The 24200-nt window shown below is 38.3% G+C and overlaps 1 protein-coding gene across 13 annotated transcripts in view; it reads right to left on the reverse strand.

The window, feature by feature from the left end:
• USP54 (ubiquitin specific peptidase 54) overlaps positions 1-24200 on the reverse strand; it is a 130009-nt gene that overhangs the window by 46576 nt on the left and 59233 nt on the right. For 12 of the 13 annotated variants that reach the window (XM_070781921.1, XM_070781922.1, XM_070781914.1 and 9 more), the window contains 2 exons: positions 15384-16240; positions 12767-12859 (listed from right to left, as the gene is read on the reverse strand). In XM_070781921.1, coding sequence (XP_070638022.1) covers positions 12767-12859; positions 15384-15530 — 240 coding nt within the window. In that variant the 5' untranslated portion in view covers positions 15531-16240. Of the gene's footprint in view, positions 1-1473; positions 1605-12766; positions 12860-15383; positions 16241-24200 lie in introns of those variants that run through there. The other variant, XM_070781925.1, reaches the window with a different exon arrangement.

Below are 24200 nucleotides of genomic sequence, written 5' to 3' on the forward strand. Positions count from 1 at the left end.
TTAAATGAATGTATGATTTTATATGAGTAGATCTTATTAAGGGAAAACATTAAGTCCCTACTCTTTTTAAGCAGATGAAGAATCAACTTTCTGAGTGAAAATTTTTAAAGTAATATAACCAGTTCAAGCAAAATGGGACTAAACCTCATTCTTCTAATTTCAAGTAGGAACTGTTTTCTTCATACTATTTTCTTAATATCATCATTCCACCTCATACACATTGAACATCTATCCCTATAATAACTTGGGAACAATTTACCTTGTACCTGGCTATTATTTGCCTATAAACAAGTCTATGATATGAAGGAGGCAGTACCAACAAACTATATTTAGTATTATTTAACAAGCATGGAGTTGGGGGCAGAGGTCTCTTATAATTACTTTTAAGTTATTTTGGACTGACCTAGAAAGTTTTAAAAAGTCTATTATAAGATCAGGTAAAGGCAGAGAAAGATCTTCCATAATTTGTTGCTGGAAGTGAAAGAACATCTATCAGTGACCCCTTAAACTAGACCAAAAGAAAAGGTCTAGGTCCACAGTTAACACTCCCAGCGGCAAGTGGATACCGGCCAACACATTTAAACACTCCCAGAGGGCAACTGGATACCGACCAAGTGACCAATGGTATTTTGAAACTTGGGAAAATGTGAAGAAAAAAGGACAAGGAAAGTAAGAAAAGAAGTAGTGACTGCTTCTACATATGGTGATCTGAACACTTAATGATATAATGAAAGAGAGTCACTTGAGCATGGCCAAACTTGGTAAGCGCTATCATATTCCCACCTGTCATTCTTCTCAATCATTAATGGTAAGGCATCAATGCTCTTGGGCAAGGGATGGATAAGGTTTGGTCCTTTGTTCAGAGCCCACAATCAGTTCCAAAACAAACCAATACAAAATTAGTTTCAGGACAGTTCTGTACAAACACAACGAATGCAAACTACAGCCCCTTTAGTGTTTCTCAACTGGGTTTCCTCAAGAATTAAGTCTTAATACTCGAAGGCATCAACAGCTCCTAATGAATTAACTTCTCTCCTACACACAGTACTAGTTATGTTACCATCCTAGAGAGAATTAAGAAAATGGCCACTCAAAATACTTTATGGCTCCGATGACCCTATTTGAGAAAGGACAGAGCTCCATGGAGAGATGGCATAGCATAATAGCATAATAGTATGGACTGTGGAACCATACTATTTGTGTTCAAAATCCCAGCCCTATTATTTATCATCTATATGACCTTGAACAAGTTACTTAACTCCTCTAGGCTTTAGTTTTCTCTTCTAAAAGAGAATTAATAATAGTATTTACCTCCTAGGATTATTTAAGGATTACCTAAATTATCTATCTTTATACTTATATCTTAGACAGATACTTATATCTTAGTCTGACAGTATGAAAGTGCTATCTAACTGCTGTTATTATCATCACCATTCTATTTGGGAGTTATTTTAGGTTACTGCCTGCACTGACCTATGAAGAAAGGCCTTGAGTCAGATATACTTCTGCCTTGAGCTACCTCCTCAGTCTCTGAGATCTGGGTACGAAGGTTGAAACTCTTCTCTATTCTGCCGCTTGTATTTAAGAGGCTGATTTCCCATGACCTAGATAACAAGGGAAAGAAAGACTTAAAGTCAGAGCTCTGCCTGCATCCACGGTGCATATGCAACAACAGATCTGGCTCTTGCGCTCAGTGGCATCATCTCCATGCTACTCGTTTTTAACCTCTTAGTTACAGACAGCTTTCTCCATACGCACTGAATATCTTTTCAGAATAGCCTCTGCTTGCATATTCTTTCTTTTCTTATTTTAACTATTATCGGTCTTGTTAGGAAAAGCATGTGCATAAGGGATGAGGCAGCCTCAGCCTGCCCAGCGTGCATCTGTGGAGCCACAGCTCTGGAAGAAGCTAGAGCACAAAGCCCCTCTGTTAGGGCAGCACACTAACCCCTGTGTGTCCCTCTCACAGGAGCACAAGGCTGGAACGAGCCTTCTCCTGTTCCCTTTTTCGCCCTCCTCCCACCTTTCCCAGAGGGAGATCCTATTCACACCAAAGAAAGCCAAGAACATTTAGTTCAGCAATAAGAACAGGTGGTAGCACCAATAAGGAACAAAAACTGGTATTCTTCCAGTTGCTGAGTTCTATGGCAGAGAGGGAGAGAGGGCAGGAAGAACCAAAACCCAGGAATCATTTTCCTCTGTGGGGTCCCTGTCAGTTTCATTTCAATAAATAGAAAACCCAACTTGGAGGTTTCTCTCTGCTCTTCTTCACAGAGTGAAACCAAAGAGGTGTTCCTTTTCATTCTCAGGAAAAGGCAAATTACTTTTTGTTTATTAACTATTTTCCTGGATGCGGTGCAAAAGCAACAAGACTTTAATGACTAAAAGCAGGTGCTTCCCCACCCATCTCTCTTGGATCAAGGAGCAAAACAATTCTACCCACATGAGCATATAATTATTTGGATTAGTAAAAACCATGTAAATAAGATAAAAGCACCATAAAGACAGAAAGTCTTTGTACTTTGGCATGTACAAATGCAGCTGTTGCTTGAGATTTTTTTTCTTTCCCTTAAAACACAGACTTTGTCTTTAAGCAAGGAATAGCTGATTATTTCTCTCTCAGAACGTCCTAGCTCTGTATCAAAAAGAAGTCATGAGTAGGGAAGATACAGGTCAAAGAAAAGGGCTGTCACTAAATTTGATGCTTTATGGACCCAAGGTTTTTGGAAAGTGCCCTAGTTGGCAGTCCAACTCACCTCTGAGAGGTGTCCAGCAATATTTTCTACAAAGGCATGACGCATGTTACACACTGCTGCTAACTCAATTCTCAGGATTTCTCTTCTTGCTTTGAGCTTCCCAAATCTATAATTTTGGCTCTTGTAACTATCTTTTTTTCCCCCACACCTCCTGGAAATCATACACCTAAATAAATCATAAACCTAGACATGGCCAATTGAGCATGTTTGTAAACACAATCCTTTGAAAGGAAGATAAAGGAGCTACTCCTAGTGGGTCACTGACTGCTGAAAGAGAGAAATTTCATCCTAGTTTTGTGTGTTCAAAAGAAAGTTGAACGTTTTCTTTCAAGAGGAGAAAGAATGTTTAAATGTTTACCATTCTGGCACCCAAAACAGTAACACTGGATTTTTAACATTTATTGCAAAGAAGTTCAAACATACCAGGTTAGACAAAATGGCACAATAAATTTCCTTGTACCCATTATCCATTCTCAACAATTATTGGCCTGTGGCCAAGCTTATTCTATATATATCACCCACCCACTCACCCCTTTCCCAGATCATTTTGAAACAAATACCAGACATTATCCATCTGTAAATATTCAGGAGATGCCTCTAAAAAAGTAAGAACACTTCTAGTTTAAAACATAACCATAATACTACTACCACACTCTTAGAAAAAGGTATTCAGTCAGTTCAACAGAAACGCTTGCTCAAACTCTGGGGGAGGCAGAGAACAGCTGGCCAGTTTCTCTCCTGGGATTCTTTAACTTTATGTCTTAAAATAGCCTCTGGACTTCCTAATTAGAAAATTAACCACATATCCTATTTCAGTTCCTTTAAATTAAATTCAGTTATCAATACCATTTTCTCCCCATGAGTTTAGGGCTTTATTTGCACTCAGTTCATAATCTAAAACCTTGGACTTGCAGTGGTGAAGTAAAAGACCATCATAAACTACCTTTCACCCTCATTCCTCCCACTCATACAAAAAAGACACCCACATACACACAAAGGTAGAGACACAGAAATACCAAGACTTCAAGACACTGGACAGGTAGACACAGAGGCATAAATAGGCCAGATTCATCAGGGAATAGTACTGCTTTCAGTGGGAAACCATAAACTAATACTGAGCTAAACTAAACTAAAATATAAGTCAATCTGCTAGTTTTTGCCAAGATCAAAAATGTAGGACCATATAGATTACCAACAGAATTCAAATCAAATTTTGAGAATCAATATCCTAACCATTTACTCCATGGGGAAATAAAAAATGGAACCCTTCTGGACAAGCACAAGGATTGTGAGATTGTATAAGTTTCAGGTTCTGCCATAAACTCTGGAAAGGAAGGAATCATGGTGATCTACTATATTTTTCCCTGTAGTCATATTCTCTATTTGAAATATCATGTAAAATTCTGAACTCTAGAATTTCATTTTTGCTTTTTTTTTTTTTTAACTTTATATTGGAGTATAGCCAATTAACAGGTGATGCTAGTGGTAAAACCTGCCTGCCAATGCAGAAGACATAAGAGATGCAGGTTCGACTCCTGGGTCAGGAATGCCCTAGAGGAGGGCATGGCAATCCACTCCAGTATTCTTGCCTGGAGAATCCCATGGACAGAGGAGCCTCATGGGCTCCGGTCCATAGGATCGCAAAGAGTTGGACACGACTGAAGTGACTGAGGAGTAGCAGCACAGCCAATTAACAAGGCCGTGATAGTTTCAGGTGGACAGCAGTGAGACTCAGCCGCACATATATAATTTTTCAAAGGATAAGAGCTTAAGTTTTATACTATCCAAGTTATGTCAATTGTTAAATTAACTCAGAAAACTTAGGGACAGACTAATACAACTTTAAGAAAAGTTAGGGACTTCCCCAATGGTCGAGCGGTTAAGAATCTGTGCTTCCACTGTAGGGGGCACAGGTTCCACCCCTGGTCAGGGATCTAGCATGCCATGTGTGCAGTGTGGCCAAAAAGTTAAAAAAAAAAAAAAAAAAAAAGACTAAGAAAGGTTAACAGAAAGATCACAAAAATACAGTCATATTCCACAAATAGGCAAAACAATGAAGTTCAACTTAGACATGTGCCTTAGACATAAGGACCTTCCTTATGTGAGGGCTGTTTGTTATGAGCTAAAATTTCTGGGTAACATACCAGAAATCTAATTTCCTGGTTTACACAGTCAGTCCAGGATAATGGGTTTATTGTTTTCTGATAGTGGCAATGACTACAAGACAATGAAGACCTTCCTAAAATCTACAGAAAAAACAAACAAAAATGACCAGACTGTAATTCCTTATACCACTTTACTCCGTATGTGTATGTTTCAGTCCCCTGCATAGTAACAGCTACATGGTACAAAATAAAAAAATATTGAGATTTGTTCCCTTAACCTTCAAATTTCCTCCCAGTTAACAAGTGAGCAATCAGCAGAGCATAGACTTTACTGCTCCTTCACAATAGTCTTACTGCTCTACAGATATAGACTTATACATTCCAGGACACCTTAATATACAAAAACCCATTTCTTCCATCCCTACCTCCATCATCACCACCACTCTGAGGCTTTTAGGCCTTATACTAAGTCTTAAAAAAAAAAATTCACTAATTGAGAAGATTTATTGGATTTAATCAATCAATGCAGCATTCTTCTTTGCCTATAACAAAAAACACTCTGTCCTACATCCTGGCACTGCAAAGCCTCTAGTACAATCCCTGGAAGGAGAACAAAATCTTTGTGGCATACTAAGTACAGAGGACGGATTTCCTCCTCTGGATAGAGATAAATAAATAAACCAACACCAAAGTAAAATCATACCCTGGGGGCCAGGGTGTACGAGCAGATTCGATATGAGTAAGAGCTCTGGGCTGTAGGCATGACAAGGGTTTAGGTCAGTAATACTAGATGAGAATAAATTTGGTGTTTTAGAAGGGACAGGGTAATTAGCACACAAGTCCCTTCTATTTGCTAAATCAGAGTTGAAAGACATCGTGGTTCAAAGTAAGCAGAAAGACTAACAAATTCTTCATTAATAATTTGCACGCAAGATTTCGAGGCTGCAATTACTTTAGGGACTTAATGTCAAGTAACACCAAAAAAAAAGCCAACAGTATATTCTACAGGACCAAAAGAAATAGACTATCAAAACTAGTCCATTTCTGTGGTTTTGTGTACAAACCACCAAAAAGTACTGGACACAACATATCCTAGTGTACCAGGGAAGGTTGTAAGACACAGGATTACTGACAGACATTCACAGACCAAAAGAAAAAACAAAATAAAGACATGATCCAAATGTATCCACATAAGGCCAATAGTAAATGTATATTTAAGGTGCTAGGTAAAGTGAACAACTGGAGAAAAAGCAGGGATACATATCTTTCAGCCAGACTTGGAAGGGCAAATCCTTCATCCAAACATCAGATTAAGAGAAAGTTGGCTAACTTCTGACTCATCGAGGAACATGTTTGTGTTTCTTTTTGTCCTTAATAGTAGGTTCTAGAGATAAGCAATTATGCTCTAACATAAAGAATTCTGACTTTATAGAATTGGAAAGTTTTGCAGACAATTTCAAATTCAGGGATTCTGGAGTCTCTTGTTTTAAAAAAAAATCTAAGAAATAAGAATTTTATGTATAAAACTTAGCACTAAAGAATGCAAACAGGTCATGAAGTATCAGCAAAAAGGAATTCTTACTGGCCTCATCAAATATTCCCCTAATTTTTAAATAGAAAAATATTTACAATTATACTCACAGAGAAAAAAATATAGAATTATGCCCACGCTGGTCACCACAAAGTTAACATGTAACCTAACCACAGGATACGGTAAAACTGCTATGCTGACAGAACCCTAGCCTTTCACTCTTTCAACAGCTGACCTTTACCATCATGGACTCCCCTCCCTGTCCCCACCCCCACCCCTGCATATCTCACTCTTCCCTTATTAAATGAGGCAGGAAGGCTTAGATTAGTGGACCTACTAAAAAAATTATGAGGCTAAATGTCACAATATGAAAATCTGTGAAACAGGACAAAGTGAGAGAGCATATAAGAGAGAAAGAAAAAGGCAATACCCAAACTCCGTAACAAAAACACCAAGAACTACTACAAGACTCGGGCTTCCCTAGTGGCTCAGATAGTAAAGCATCTGCCCGCAATGCGGGAGACCTGAGTTTGATCCCCAGGTTGGGAAGATCACCTGGAGGAAGGCAGGGCAACTAAAAGACTATATGAACCCAGAAAAGCTGTGTTTATATTAAGGTCCAGGCACTGAGCATAGCACCAAGAGAGAAGAAAAGCTGGCCACCTTCCCCAAAACCCACTCAGCCACGCCAAACATTGTTTAAGTCAATCACAGAGCTACATAGAGAGAGTATTTTTAAAACTTCATAAAGAAGATAAATTCTTAAGAGTCCTGACAGGTAGATGTGGTTTGATTCAAAAGGGATGTGTTACTGTTTTATTTATCATTATGCTATTGTTTGGGGTGACAAGGGGTGCAGCAGAGTGAATGGCATCTGCAACGCGTACCTAAGAAGCAGGCACACTATGTGCCACTGTCTACTGTCGTAGCTGAAACAGTCTTGGCAAGGAGAGGAAGGCGAAAGGAAGTGCGAAATTAGTTTTTTACATGTCTATAATCTTGCTTTTTAAAGTGATTTAACAGACGATTGGAAGCCGCTCCAGGGTTATAAGGGAGTAACTTCAAAATATCACTCCAGGGCAGTCTAAGGTTCAAACAAATAGGAAGATATTAGAGATGGGGCGGGGGGAGTATTCTTTTTACTAAAATGGTGGGCAAAAAGACATTACTAGAAATATCACAGACCAGAAAGGAGGCATAAAGCGAAATAAAGACGCCTGTGAGGGAATACAGACTATTTTGTTTCCCTCTCTACACTTTAGGCTTTCCAGATTGCTGTATTTTTCTATAATAAAAATCATCATTCAAATAAAGAACAAACATGATGGGTATATACAACCCAAGAATAATAAATCCCCATGTGCTTACCACACAACTTAAAAAAATGGAAAAATTGAGTTTGAGACTCCCTAATTGATTATATCCTCTCCATTCCATGTTCCAGAGGTAACCATTATCCCAAATTGTGTGAAAATCATTCCTTTTTTCTCTGCAGTTTTATCATATGTATGCATCCCTGAACAATATGTTATTTAGTTCTGCCTGTTTTTGCTTTGTATATAAATGGAATCATAGTTTAGCAGTCTTCAGTGACTTGCTTTTTTCATTCAATGGGATTACATCTCTACTGCTCTTAGAGATGATAGGAAACCAATCATCTTAGGAAACCAATGGGATTACATCCCAATAAACCTACCAAAAATATATGTAACTTATCTACCAAATATCATAGCTTGCTGCTGCTGCTGCTGCTAAGTCGCTTCAGCCGTGTCCGACTCTGTGCAACCCCATAGACGGCAGCCCACCAGGCTCCGCCGTCCCTGGGATTCTCCAGGCAAAACACTGGAGTGGGTTGCCATTTCCTTCTCCAATGCATGAAAGTGAAAAGGGAAACTGAAGTCGCTCAGTTGTGTCCAACTCTTCGTGACCCCATGGACTGTAGCCCACCAGGCTCCTCTGTCCATGGGATTTTCCAGGCAAGAATACTGGAGTGGGTTGCATAGCCTACCTTCAACATGCTCAGAACATTTACATTAGCCTACAGTTGGGCAAAACAATCTAATACAAAGCCTACTTTGTTGTAAAGTGAATATCTGATCTAATTTACTGAATACTGAAAGTGAAAAATAGAATGGTTGTATGGGTACAGAATGGTTATAACTGTATTGGTTGGTTTAACCTTATGATTGTGTGGCTGACAGGGAATGACTGACTGTGGTTGACTGACAGCTCATTATAGCTGCCCAGCAACACAAGAAAGTATCATATCACATCACTAGCCCAAGAAAAAAATCAAAATGCAAAATAAGGTTTCTACTGAATGCATATCGCTTTCGTATCATCATAAAGTCAAAACAATCATAAGTCAAACCATCATAAGTCGAGGACTGTCTGTAATGTTTCTGTGATTAATTTAAGTTGATATACGTAGCTGCCAACTATTCATTATCACTACTATATAGTATTTTACTCTGGGAATAAACCATAATTTTTAATTCATTACACTATAGTTGGAATGGGTTGCTTCCATTTTTCTGTCATCATAGGAAAACACTACCTTAAATATCCTCTAATGTATCTTCTGGTGTGTATGTACAGGAAGTTTTCTACAGGGAATATCTAGGAGTAGAGTTACTGAGTAGCAGGATACCTGTTACTTCAATTTTGTTTGACAAATGCAATGACAACTTGGTTTCCTAAATAGTGGTATCAATTTATATTCCAATCAATAATGTACATAAATTCTCATTATTCTACCTTTTAGGTAACAATTTTATCCAACTTTTAAATTTCTACTATCTGAAGGGTATGGTTTAATTAACATTTCTTAGATTACTAAATGGATGTTGAGGCTGAAACTCCAATACTTTGGCCACCTGATGTGAAGAGCTGACTCACTGGAAAAGACCCTGATGCTGGGAAAGATTGAGGGCAAGAAGAGAAGGGGATGACAGAGGATGAGATAGTTGCATGGCATCATCGACTCTATGGACATGGGTTTGGGTGGACTCCAGGAGTCGGTAATGGACAGGGAGGCCTGACGTGCTACAATTCATGGGGTCACAAAGAGTTGGACACGACTAAGTGACTGAACTGAACTGCCTGAGATTACTAAAGAGGGTAAGCCTTTTTCATATCCTTTAAAGTTAATTGGCTTTCCCATTCTGAGAAATGTCTATTTATGTCTTTTTAAAAAAAAATTTTTTTGGGGGGGGCCATGTTTGGGCATGTGGGATCTTAGCTTCCCAACCAGGAACTGAACTTGTTACCCCTGCATTAGGAGCACAGGCACAGAGTCTTAAACACTGGACTACCATGGAAGTCCCTATTTATGTCTTTTGTTAGTTTTTCTGTTGACTCATTTTATTTTTTACTTACTCTTCATGGGAGTTCTCTAAGTGCTATGCTAGATACCAATCCTTGTTGATTATATATAATGCAAACATTTTCTCACAATTTGTAGCCCTGTATATTTACTGTCTTTATGGAATCCCCTGATGAACAGAAGTTCTTGAATTTTCTATAGTAAAATATGTCAAACTTTTTAGCTTTGTATTTTTCATGACTTACTTATTAAATCCTCTCTATCACTTAGGCCTTGATACTCCCTTATAGTTTCTTCTAAAACTTACAAAATTTTGTTTCTCACATTTTAGTCCTTAATTCATCTGAAATTCTTACTTTTGGTATAATATGAAGTGGGGATCTAATTTCCTTTTTGTTTATACAAATAACCAACTATCTAAGCACATTTATTGGAAAATCTAAGACTCTAATTTTCAAATTAAGTGCACAATAATTAAATTAATGCAAATAATGCCATCTAAAACAAAGTATGTGCAAACTAGAGCTTAATTATGTAACATTTATTTAGCACTGAGGGATTGAAAAGCATTTTACGAAAAAAAAAATCAAGTTTTTAATCTTCCGATATAGCAAATTTGATAGCTCATTTGGTAAAGAATCTGCCTTCAATGCAGGAGACCCCAGTTCGATTCCTGGGTTGGGAAGATCCCCTGGAGAAGGGATAGGCTACCCACTCCAGTATTCTGGCCTGGAGAATTCCATAGACTATATAGTCCATGGAGAAGGTAACGGCACCCCACTCCAGTACTCTTGCCTGGAAAATCCCATGGACGAAGGAGCCTGGTAGGCTGCAGTTCATGGGGTCGCTAAGAGTCGGACACGACTGAGCAACTTCACTTTCACTTTTAACTTTCATGCATTGGAGAAGGAAATGGCAACCCACTCCAGTGTTCTTGCCTGGAGAATCCCAGGGACGGGGGAGCCTGGTGGGCTGCCGTCTATGGGGTCGCACAGAGTCGGACACGACTGAAGTGACTTAGCAATATAGTCCATGGGGTCACAAAGAGCCAGACACAACTGAGCAACTTTCACTTTACATAGCAAAAGCATCAGTGAAGGAAAAGAAATCTAATGGATAGACCAGGCAATGATGTGATTGATGAGGAAAGCACCAGAATTCCAACACATCCTCAGAGCTAGAAAGTCCTAAATCATAATCTTTGATTCACTAAGCCCATTTACTTACCTATCATAAGCAACTGCTTCTCTGAAAAACTCTCAAGATACACCCCTGGCCCTCTAGCTTGAAAAACCAGATGTCTCAGGTGTCCCATAAGGTCTGGTGGTTGGTTTTCTTTATCTGACTTATATAATTGTATTGATTTATATTAAAGTAACAATTTGTCCCTCTGGAAAATGAAACATAACAAGACCGTGACAACCAATTCTCCAGAGTCCAGTCTGGGTCAGTGAAGAATAGGGCACAGTCCTAACTAATCAAAGGCATGTCAGAGGGTCATGTAAGTGCCATCATCTCTTCCTGGTATAGATATGAGTTTTCTATCTGTAGAAATCTATCAGTAGAAATTCTATCTGTAGGAGATTCTCCTACCAGGTATTCCCCAGGATTCAGATACCCCTAGCAAGTAACTTGCCCTGTTTTTTTTGGTTTTAATGTCATGAACCAGACTTCCCTTGGACTTGATGGCCAAAGGACCACTATGTTTCTTGTCTATCTAAAATAAGATACTTAATGTCAATGTACCTTTCAGAAAATCAAGCCAAATACTTTTTTGAATGGACTTCTGTCTGAATGGATATAGTCAGAAATGTTACAACTTGTAAAAAATCTGGTTTCATTAAAATTTCATATTTAAACTCAATTAACCAATAATTTACTTTCCTAATTTATTTTTTTGTTTTTTTGCTGCACTAAGAGGTACAGAGGATCTTAGTTGCCCAACCAGGGATCAAACCCATGTCCCCTGTGGTGGAAGCATGTAATCTTAACCACTAGACTGCCAAGGAAGTCCTCAATAATTTATATTCTATATTTTACTAAGCTATAATGGTTGCAAACAAAGAGAAAAAAAAGATATTTGTGACGCTAGTGGCAAAAAGTTCAGAAGTCTCAGTTATCTCTTTTCAGAGATATCAGCCTACCGTGGACTAAAACTTCAAACTGATGTTGGCCAAAAAATTGTTTTGACTCAGCTGTTGCAAATTTAACTAGGAAATAACCCTGGAGTTTTTTGGTTATAATTCCTGTTCTCAGATATAAAAACAACTAAGTTAATAATGATCACAACCAAGCATCCTTGTGACAAACCAAGGATTCAGACTTCATGCGACTGAAAAATGACCCTAGAAGCTTCATCATCCAACCACAAATAATGCATTGTATATCTGGACCAAGAAAACAGAGAGCATACATGTTGGAAAACTGATGGAGAATGGGCCTTTTATACATCCTAGTTCTTTCTCTTTAGCAACTTACCTAAAATCTCTGAGTCAGAACTCTCTCACATTACACCATTTTATTTGTCTCTAAATGAATCCTCAGTTTCACTTTATTCAGAAATGAAAAAATTGGAGTCAGACTAAAATAGAACCAATATAAAGAATCTATTACATGTGATAATGGGAAATATTAGGGAATGGGAAAATGGGAAAATTTTAGTACTGGTTTTTCTTCATAGAAACAGTTTGTTGCTAAATTTAGCTTTTATAGACAATAGTTAATTCCATGAAAAACAGCTGGTTGTTTGTTTTTTCAAAATGAAAATTTAGTATTAGTTTTTCAGATAAATACTCAAAGTCTGAGCACATGTAAATAGTACCCTATCACATTAAATAGAGTTGTATGGGCAAAAGGTTCAGAGAAACAGAATACCAAGTAGTATTTCTTTGAAGCAAGCAAAATTAATCATACTTATCCTTTGCACTAAACCAGAGGCAGATAATGTAGCAACAAATTCTTTAGCATTAATCTGAACAATCAAACCACCTCAATATCAATCATTTGGCAACCTAATGACAGTGAGAAGAAACAAGTTTGAAGTATTTACCTTGAGAGCACAAAAGATGCAGGAATCTCCCATGCATTTGTGAGTTGTAAGCTGCCTAAAGCTACGTCGGAAGATGTCCAAGTGCCATAAAACCTGAGGAAAAGGGAGGATACTTCATTACACCACAAAAATTCCCCATTTAAATCAAGAAGTCAAGCAAATATAGGTAACGATCACAGAAGACATCATTACTCTCAAGAGAAAAGTTCATTCTAATCTATCAAAAAAAGTCCAAATAAAGTGAAGTATCCAATCAGAGGCACAGATGACCATATTATAGAAAAAACACTAATTCAAACATAAAGTAGATCACACAGAGAAAATGTGGTATGACATACATCAAATGCGATCCTAAAGAGGTATTTTATGGGTTAAAAACTGCAGAATAAGGATTTATTTTAATGGCCCACACAAGAAAAGCAAAAATATTTAAAAACTTATTTAGAAGCTTGAATTGCAGTGTGGAATTTTGTCTTTGTTAGATTTCTCCATTTTGGACCTTTCTGAGAGAGGTGTGACCTCCTTAAGTCAACAGAATTTAAAAAATAACGGTAAAATCAACAGTGATAAATCTGTTCACAGAATGTAACTTTGACAGAAAGTGATGAGAATAGCACTTTACTTTTATGGTATTTCTCTCAAAAACCCATAACCCCAGTTTAATCATGAGAATCACATCAAATTCCAATAATGGGACATCCTACTAAATACTTGACTAGTACTATTCAAAACTGTCCTGATTATCAAAACAAGGAAACTGAGAAACTATCACAGCCAAGAGGAGCCTGACAAGTAAATGCAGCATCTTGGATTGGATTCTGGGATACAAAAAGGCGCTATGTAAAAAACTCAGGAAATCTGAATAAACTTTGAACTTTAGTTAAGAAAGAAACAGTGTAATATATAGCATAAATGCCTTAGGAAGCTTCTCTTATCTGGAAAACATTTTAAAAGCATCATATCTGAAAAGGCACTACACTTTAGGCGTACCAGATAATAGACACTTCTGGGGTATCTTCACATTGATACTTAGGTATCTATAGGTATATATTTCCAAAGTTTGTTGAAATATGCTACACTCCGAAATAAGTAACACCTTTTTATAATAAATGTAATGGATTCAATACACCTGTGGTGAACATAGCTTTCATACCATAAAAGTTAGAATATTAGCTCATGAAACAATTAATTTTAACTTGTAACAAGATTATAATAGGCACTCCAAAACTATCAATGTCTTCAAGTATAAAAATAGAAATATGTATATGTAGATAAATTATATGTTCTATAATTGAGTAGTGGCAATGAATGAACTAAGACTGGTAAATGTTAATCACTGTTGAGCCTGGTTGTTGTGTGCATGAACATTCATAATACAAAATAAGTAAGTAAATAAGCTTGACAAGATTCTTGAACTACAAGTGAGAAAACTGAAATACTATTACCTGTACAAAGTCACAAGGCTAGTCTAAAGAAAGGCTAAAACTCGGACCTGGGTCTCCTAATTCTTAAGTCCAGTGCTTTTTATACCAAATACATTGTCATGTCTTTTTTTCTCTCATAACAACTTATTTTCTCATATATCTGAGGTGTAAAGCTAATTAATACTTTACCCAAGCATATTTATCTTAAGATTTACTTTTACTCTGAAGAGGAGAGAAAGGGGAAAGTTATCACTTGAAAGTTAGACTAAGAGGGATGAACCTATCACACTATGGCCCTGATTGGCCAGGGCAGACAGACAGACAGTAAGCACCGGGGTTTTGAGAAGGCTAACGTAGCCTGGAAAATCCCATGGACGGAGGAGCCTGGTAGGCTGCAGTCCATGGGGTCACTAAGAGTCGGACATGACTGAGCGACTTAACTTTGACTTTTCACTTTCATGCAATGGAGAAGGAAATGGCAACCCACTCCAGTGTTCTTGCCTGGAGAATCCCACGGACAGAGGAGCCTGGTGGGCTGCCGTCTGTGGGGTCGCACAGAGTCGGATACAACTGAAGCGACTTAGCAGCAGCAGCAGCAATGTGGCAAGCAAAACCAAAAGGGAAAATTTAGAGTAGCTAATCAACTTAGGGGAATTTATTTTCTACCAGCTCTGTGTAAGCATATCTAATCAGATACTACAGGAGAGCTCAGAGGAAGGAGACAAAGAAGTGGACAAAGACTGGACCCCAATCAGTGAGTATGCTGAGAGCCTGAATATTATGAGACAAGAATAACATACCTGAAAATCTTTGACTTATGGAAAGAATTTTGCTTTCTAGACTGGAGGAAAGCAACTAGGGTGATGAGACACCTTAGTCTCAAATGGAAAAAAAAAAAAAAAACAGTAGAGACTGTTCAGGAAAAAAGTCAAGCAAGTAGTACGATCTAGTCCATGTACCTCCCTTTAGTTAGTTATTATTTCTATTACCATTATTAATCTCTTTTACAAATCAGGTAATTGAGACTCAAACAGATAAAGTGACTTGCCTATGATCACAGAGATGAACTTAAAAAATGATCTTAAGCTGCTGATCTCAAACAGAGACTATCAAGTATTAGATTTTAAAAAGTAAACAGAAATACAGCATCAGCAACTGAAAGTTGAAGTTCACCAAAAAGAAATTATCCTTACCTGCAAGGCACTGTTGAGGAAGCAGCTGTTTTGTCCTGGCTCATTGCTGAGGCCTTTGCTGGGAGCTATGGAGGTTGAGCTTCGAGGAGCAAACATCCCCTGGACACTACCACGGCCCCCTGAAAAATAATTTCTCTTCCAAGACATTACTGTTCACATTTAGCCTGAAAACAAGAGAATATTTTGTATCTTTGGGGGAGTCCTTAGTCTTTGTGGAAGTCCTTAATATAAAGAGAATCCAGAATTTAACAAATTTATGTTGAAGGACTTTGAATTTACAACCTTTCAAACATCATATAGGTAGCTCAAGAAACTCAGGCATCCTTAGATCCACAAGCCAGAGCTGTCCTCAACTTGTTCCAAACAATGCCTAAAATTTAACATGGCACAGGACAAATTCAAACCGAGAAGTCCTTAAGTATCGCTTCCTTCTATTTTTCTTGAACCGACTCCATAAAATTCTGGTGAAGTGGCTGTAATCCTCAACTCCAACAGAATCCAGGATCAGGGTAGAGTGTGTTCTTTAGGCTTGTTTATAATGCTTCCTGTGGATTGAAGATTTTCCCAACTGGAAGGAGAAGCCAGACAGACAACCAAGAATCCAGCACAACTCTCTTTGCCTTCTACTGCCCTGTCCCATTGTCCCATCATCCTCTGAAGTAAAAACCCAGGTTCTAAGCAATTGACATAGATTTCAGAAAGCTAAGAAGTTTGTTTGAAATACATGGAGTTTCTGCTGTTGTTGCTCTGCTGCTGTTCTTTAATATGTCCCAAACATCTTCTATTATTCCATCCACAACTTCAGAAAATCTCTTCTCTTTTCCTCTGTGACCAGACTAGCCAGCTGTGCCAGAGAGCTTTAACAGAAAGAAAAAAAAAATCAAAAGCTTGCGTCACTTAATGACTCTACTAGCTTTGTGCTGTTCTGCCAAGATCAACGTTGCCTCACCTCGCACTATAAACTTGAAACCTTGGCAAACAATACATAGCCCTCCCCCAACCAAAAAAATAAGCCCAACAACAACAAAAAGGAGAACCACTCAACAGGCAGGGGGAAAAGGTGTGAGCAGCCTTACTTTCATAGGAGACTTCTCTCAAATTTTCTAGAAGAAAGTTGATCTGGACAAATATAAAACTCCAATGCGAACTTTCCACAACCAGGCTAAGAAAAAAATTACCAAGTAAACACATACCAAACTGGGAAATTGAAACAGTTTCTTTTGGATGTTTTGAGTACAGAAAATTTTAAAGGTGTTTTACATGCCCATGGCTATAAAAGCCTATTTAAAGGTGGGAGGGGCATGTTATCACTTTACTGAGTAAAGATGTCCCATCCCAGAGAAACCCTCATGGTGAGTAAACCATATGTCCTTAATATTCAGTCCAAAAAAACAAAATCTTCTTCTGCCCTGTTTGTTTGTATGTTACATTTTTTTTTGCCAGAGGATCAGAGAGATAATTTGGGTTACAAATCACTTAATCCTCAGATTATATCCAAGGCAGTCACCATCAGAGGCCATCCATTGACCAACAGTAATCTTCAACTAATTAAAATGCCAAAGAAGCAAGAGGCAAAAATTTCCTTGGAAGAAAATGCTTCTAATATTCACCTTTAAGTTCTCCTATAAGGCCGCCAGGTCCACATAAAGAAAAAGTTTAGAATGTTAAATATTAAATTTGGCTTCTAACAGTTGCCCAAGCTTCTGCTTTCCTTCTCACCATCATATGGATGACCTAAAAAACCAAAAATGCTATAACAGTTTCATCCTTCTCAGATCACCTAGCACTATCTATAGTGTGTTCAGTGGAAAAGCTGAGGCACAGGAACATTAAATGGTTGCATAAGAATGTTCTTTCCCTTCTCTAAATTCCCAGACTATTTATAATCCACAGGTCACAATTAAAGTATTTGATTATACATTATAGTGTCATATTATTCTCTATTTGTTTTTATTGCTCTTTATTTGTTTTATATGGTGTCAGTCATATATTCTGACCATGACTGTATGAAATGGAATACTAGCTAGTGTCAGACATGTGCTAAACAATACCTACATTCTTTACTCAATCTTCATAACAGCCCAATCAGTAGGTATTAATAGTTCCATTTTACAGAAGCATAAAGGGAAGCTTAAAGACATTAACTTGCTCAAATCAAAGTTGGTAAGTGGGAGACATAGTTTTGTTTGACTACTTACTGTGACTTACTTATGCATTTTATTATATTATTCCAAAAGCTCCTAACACAGTGCTAGTCATAAGGAAGCGCTCAATAAATACTGCCTGATGATTAGCACACAGCACCAGGAAACATCCCACGTCTCCCACACAGACTACAAGACCCTCAACTCTCTACACACACCCTCATACACACCCCACCGGAGGCCACTAAGCAATTTCCAACAAGCCATGCAGCATTCCTTCAGCTTAACTGCTGCAAAGGAATGACAAGGACCAAGCCTCCACTCTGCTCAAAGCCAAAAACTTGGCAGCAGGATCCACGTGAGGAGCTCACTGAAACTCAGCCTGCCCTATGATACACACCCGTGAGTTCAGGGAGCAAAGGGAAAAAAGGCAGTAGCAGAAAAAGATTCTCAGGCTCTGGATGGCCTGTGTAGGGGAAGGCAAAAAGCTCTCATGCTTGAATTAGGTGTGTCAGAAACCAGAGGTGAGAGCCAAAAAGAACAAAGCCAAGAGGGGCAGTAACAAACGGTCCAAAGAAACACTGAAGACAAAATATTTCAATTAAATTGCAGGTCTTGCACCAAACAATATAATCCATCTGTGAAACATACATGAGAAAGTAAATAAAGAATTCTACCCACAAAGCCCTAACTTTTGGGGGAGTGGGGGAGGCACCGTATGGCATGTGGAATCTCAGTTCCTGGACCAGGGATGGAACCTGTGCTCGCCCACGCAGTCTTAACCACCAGACCACCAGGAAGTCTTGGATTTATCTAACAACCTTCTTCTTTTTTTTCTTTTTTTAGCAGTTTATGTATTTTTATTATTTTTGTTTGCACTGGGTCTTCGTTGCTGTGCACGGGCTTTTCTCTAGTTGTGGCGAGCAGGGTCTACACTCTAGTTGCAGCGCTGGAATTTCTCACTGCAGTGGCTCCTCTTATTGTAGAGCACAGGCTTTAGGCACACGGGCTTCAGTAGCTACAGCATGTGGGCTCAGTAGTTGAAGCACACAGGCTTAGTTGCTCTGCAGCATGTGGAATCTTCCCGGACTAGGGATTGAACCCATGTGCCCTGGAGAAGGAAATGGCAACCCACTCCAGTGTTCTTGCCTGGAGAATCCCAGGGACGGGGGGAGCCTGGTGGGCTGCCGTCTATGGGGTCACACAGAGGGGGGACACGACTGAAGTGACTTAGCAGCAGTAGCAGCCCTGGATTGACAGGCAGATTCCTATCCACTGTCTACCAGGGAAGTCCCTAACAACCAATTTTTAAAAGAAAAAGAACTTCCTAGGCAATATTGAAGTATTTTAGGGGTAAAAGAGCATAATGTCTGCAACTTACTCTGAAATGGTTCAGAAAAAAAGACTTGTGGGTATGTGTGCATACTTACATATACATGGAGAAAGAAGGAGAGAGAAAATAATCAACTGAAAACAGCAAAATGTTACCAATAAATAAATCTGGCTGAAGGGTATATGGAAATTCTTTATTCCATTTCGTAGAACTTGTTTATAAGTTTTTAATTATTTTCTTAAGTTGAAAAGGAACTGATATCTTCAAATAATAAAACAATTTAAAATTACATAAGAAAATATAAAAAATGTATAGCTATGTGGCCAAATTAAAAGGAAATAAGTGTTAAGTCACTTAGTCGTACCCGACTGTCTGTGACCCCATGGATATAGCCCACCAGACTCCTCATCCATGAAATTCTCCAGGCAAGAATACTGGAGTAGGTTGCTATTTCCTTCTCCAAAAAGGAAATAAGGCTGGAATACTATTTCTATGAAAAGGAGAGTTTGAAATAGAATATAAGGTCAGGTTGTCGTAAGGAGTAAATGATGTACAGTAATCATGATACTGGGGCTCCCCAGGTGGTGCAGTGATGAAGAATCCGCTTGCCAATGCAGGAGACATAAGAGACAAGGGTTCCATCCCTGGGTCAGGAAGATCCCCTGGAGTTGGAAATGGCAACCCATTCCAGTATTCTTGTCTGGAAAATTCCATGGACAGAGGAGTCTGGTGAGTTGGAGTCCATGGGGGTCCAAAGAGTTGGACATGACTTAGTGATTGAGCACACACACACAACAATTATGATATTATTAAGAGGACTAGGACAAGACTTGCAGTTGGAAAATATGGGCTCAATTTCCAGATTTTTATTACTTTCTGTAATCCCAAACAACGTAGCTGTCCTGAACTTTGTTTTCTAGGTCTATAAAACAGCTTTACAATATCTATTTCACACAATGACTGAGATTTAACATGATAGGTATGTGCAAGCAAGTTTTCAAAACAAAGAATAAATTGTGAGTGAACTGCTGTGCCTAAAAATAGAGAAGTAAATTTCTGTTTGGGCACCTCAGGATACGAGAAAGTTGCAAGCCAACAGGAATAAGTCTTCTACTTGTACAAAAAGAACTGTAATAGGGCTCACACAGAGCAAGGTACATATCAGTATTATTGAGCCATGTGCTTGAAGAAACATTTAAAATTTACAATTATTTTAAAAATACAAAGATTAACATGAAAAGGTAAACAACTCAGTTCAGTTGCTCAGTCGTGTCCGACTCTTTGTGACCCCATGAATCGCAGCACGCCAGGCCTCCCTGTCCATCACCAACTCCCAGAGTTCACTCAGACTCACGTCCATCGAGTCAGTGATGCCATCCAGCCATCTCATCCTCTGTCATCCCCTTCTCCTCCTGCCCCCAATCCAAAAGTCCATTCTGAAGGAGATCAGCCCTGGGATTTCTTTGGAAGGAATGATGCTAAAGCTGAAACTCCATTACTTTGGCCACCTCATGTGAAGAGTTGACTCATTGGAAAAAAAAACAACCCAGTCTGTTAACAAGAAATAGGGTAACATTTTAGAAGGTCTAAAGAATGACAAGAAAACCATGAAAAGTATCTCAGTTTCTAATGAAGGAACAGTAGCCCCATTACTAGCGATTAAAGCCAAAAGTAACCCAAACAATAGGAAGTCAAACTGGACTTTGTGACTGAAGTCACATTTGACTCAAACGTGAGTCAAAATTTGCTCACATTTCTGGTTTCTGTTCATCTGTGGAGCAGTTTACTTATAATTTACTGAAGAATCTATATTTGCCATATAGTCAAAGTTGTGGTTTTTCCAGTAGTCGTGTATGGATTTAAGAGTTGGACCATAAAGAAGGCTGAGAACCAAAGGATTGATGCTTTTGAACTGTGGTGTTGGAGAAGACTCCTGAGAGTCCCCTGGACTGCAAAGAGATCAAACCAGTCAATCCTAAAGGAAATCAGTCCTGAATAATCATTGGAAGGACTGATGCTGAAACTGAAGCTCCAATACTTTGGCCACCTGATACAAAAAGCTGACTCGTTGGAAAAGATCCTGATTCTGGGAAAGACTGAAGGCAGGAGGAGAAAGGGATGACAGACGATGAGATGGTTGGATGGCATCACCGACTCGATGGACATGAGTCTGAGCAAACTCCGGGAGTTGGTGATGGACAGGGAAGCCTGGCATGCTGCTATCCATGGGGTCACGGAGTCAGACACGACTGAGTGACTGAACTGAACTGAACTATATTTGCACTGATAAATCAACAGACAGTTATCTCAATTCCTTGGTACACTCCACACATCAATAATTACAAACTGGGAATTGGGGGTGGGGGTGGGAGGGAGGTTCAATAGGGAGGGGATATTTATATATTTATATATATACACACACATATGGGCTTCCCTGTTGGCTCAGAGGTTAAAGTGTCTGCCGGCAATACGGCAGACCCAGGTTAGATCCCTGGGTCAGGAAGATCCCCTGGAGAAGGAAATGGCAACCCACTCCAGGATTCTTGCCTGGAGAATCACATGGACAGAGAAGCCTGGTGGGCTACAATCCATGGGGTCACAAAGAGTCAGACACGACTGAGTAACTTTACTTACTTACACATATATGGCTGATTCACTTTGTTGTATAGCAGAAACTAACACAACATTGTAAAGGCATTATACTCCAATTTTTTAAAAAATTACAAACCACATTCACAATATCTTATTGCTTAATATGAGGATATCAATATAGTAACCCCTATACAAATTAGTTATTATTATCATTCACACATTCCCTTCTCATGAACTCTTTCCCCTTTAAAGATAACCATATACAGGTATCCCATATTCTTTTTTTTTAAAAAAAAGTAACAGCAAACACCACCTTGAACTTATTTACTCCTATGCCTACTGTCTTAAATTTTTTTCAGCCTTTCACTGCTAAACATCTCTGTAAAATAATTTACCACTGCTACTTTTCCTTGCTCACCATTAATCTCGTCAGAACATGGTACTGTTCCTTCACTCTACCACCACAACATTACTCCATGGTACATTTGTTTTCAAAAGCAATCTAATTTCAAAACCTACTGGCTCTTCCATATGCTTCAGTCTTCTTAACTTTTCTGCAGCACCTAACACTGGCTGCCTGATCTTACACAATCCTGAATTCATAGGGTGAATTAAAAAGAAAATGAGAGAATACCAAAAATGAAAGAATGACAAGTGAATACTGATTCTCCTATCCTCCAACAATCCATTTTCTCTCTCCTTTGCTGCTTTCTTAAAAGCGAACATTCCCTAAAGTTAAAATCAGGTGTGCCTGCTCTTGTCTAGAGTGCTCCCCATGGTGTTCTCATCCCCTTTTCCATTAGAACTTTAACCATCACTTCTGGCTGATAAATGATAAATCTCATGAACTCTGAAACAAAATTACTAACTATGTGCATATTGTCTCACTTTCAAAACAAGTTTAACATGTCGACAAAATCTGAAGTCACATCCTTCTCCAACAAAAGAGTCCTTCCTCTTATTCTCCCCCCACCTATTTTGTCAACTAATGGCATCTCCAATTACTCAGGTTCTAAATCTTAGCTGTTTATCAGTCTCTGACACCTTTCTATCCCTCTCTCCCTTCCGCATCCACAGTGTAAGGTCTGTCAATTACCCCTTCAAAATCTCTTACATCGATCCTTCTTTCTCACTTCCACTGTCATCACCTAGTTGGTACCACAATTACCCCTCCTGGTGGCTCAGATGGTTAAGAATCTGCCCTGCAATGCAGGAGACCCAGGTTCGGTTCCTGGGTCAGGACAATTTCCTGGAGAAGGAAATGGCAACCCACTCTAGTACTCTTGCCTGGAGAATCCCATGGACAGAAGAGTCTAGTGGGCTACAGTAAAACGGGGTCACAAAGAGTCAGACACAACTGAGTGACTAACACTAGACTATTACAATACATAAGTCTTTCTGGCCTCCTGTCTCTTGCTAGCCAATTCATTCATAAAATTAGTTTTTTGAACTAATATTTCTCTTTAACATACTTCATTACTTACTTGTGATTTCACACACACAAAAAGTGGAAAGCTTGAATTGTTCCTTAGCAGTAGAACAATGTCAGCTATTCAGCTAAAAAAGGTTTTTGATAGGACCAGTCCCACCTTTTTAGGTCCCCCAAAAAAGTAATGATGTCTACTCTTAACTGCCCCTGTTCAACATCATACTGGAAGTCCTAGTATGTACAACAAGGCAAGAAAAAGAAATTTTAAAAACATATAGATTATAATGAAATAAAATAACCATCTTTATAGATACTATGTTCTATACTTGAAAATCCTAAGAAATCTACCCAAAAACCTCTAAGAACTAATAAGTGAAGTCAGGTCACAGAATACAAAGTCAATATTTTTTAAGGAATCACTTGTGTTTCTGTATAATAACAATGAACACTGGAAACTTAAATTCCTTTAAAGTACTACTTACAATACTATCTTTACCACTGAGCCACCATAAATACAAAATACTTAGGTAAAAACATAAATATATGTAAGCTCTATATCCCCAAAACTACAAAACCTAAGTAAGTGGATAGGCATGTGACATTTGTAAACTGGACATTTCAGTTTTAAGATGCCAATTCATTCCAAACTAATGCAGAGATTTAATGCAATTTCAAATCAAAACTCCAACAAGATTTCTTTTTGTAGAAATTAACCAGCTGATTCTAAATGGAGGCAAGGGAAGTATAATAGCCAAAAGAATTTTAAAACAGAAGAAACAAGGTGGAACATTCACTGGTCAGTACTATATGGTACTGGTGAAAAGACAGACACACAGAGCGCTGGAACAAAACAGAGAGCCCAGAAACAGGCTGACACGAATAATGTCACCGATTTTCAGTACAAGTGCAAAGGTAACTCAAAGGAGAAAGGATAGTCATTTCAACAAATGAAGTTGGAACAACTGGACAAACCTGTTAAAAAAAAAAACTGAACCTTGACCCATAACTTACATTTTATACAAAAATAACTCAAAATGGATTACAGTCCTAAATGAAAACCTAAAACTATAAAAATTCTAGAAGACAAAAATGTTGTGACCTTGGGCTAAGTAAAGACTCCTTACATACAAAACAAAAGCACAATACATAAAAGAAAAAAGAAACATAGAACTGGACTTCATCATAATTAAGAAGTTCTATTATTTGAAAGGCACTATTAAGAGAATGAAAAGGCCCAAAGATTAAAAAATATTTTCAAATAACATAGTGAATAAATGATTTGTATCCAAAATATGCATCGAACACTAAACTTAATGAGC

This window comes from Bos indicus, chromosome 28 (assembly GCF_029378745.1).
Source record: "Bos indicus isolate NIAB-ARS_2022 breed Sahiwal x Tharparkar chromosome 28, NIAB-ARS_B.indTharparkar_mat_pri_1.0, whole genome shotgun sequence".
Lineage (NCBI taxonomy): Eukaryota > Metazoa > Chordata > Mammalia > Artiodactyla > Bovidae > Bos > Bos indicus.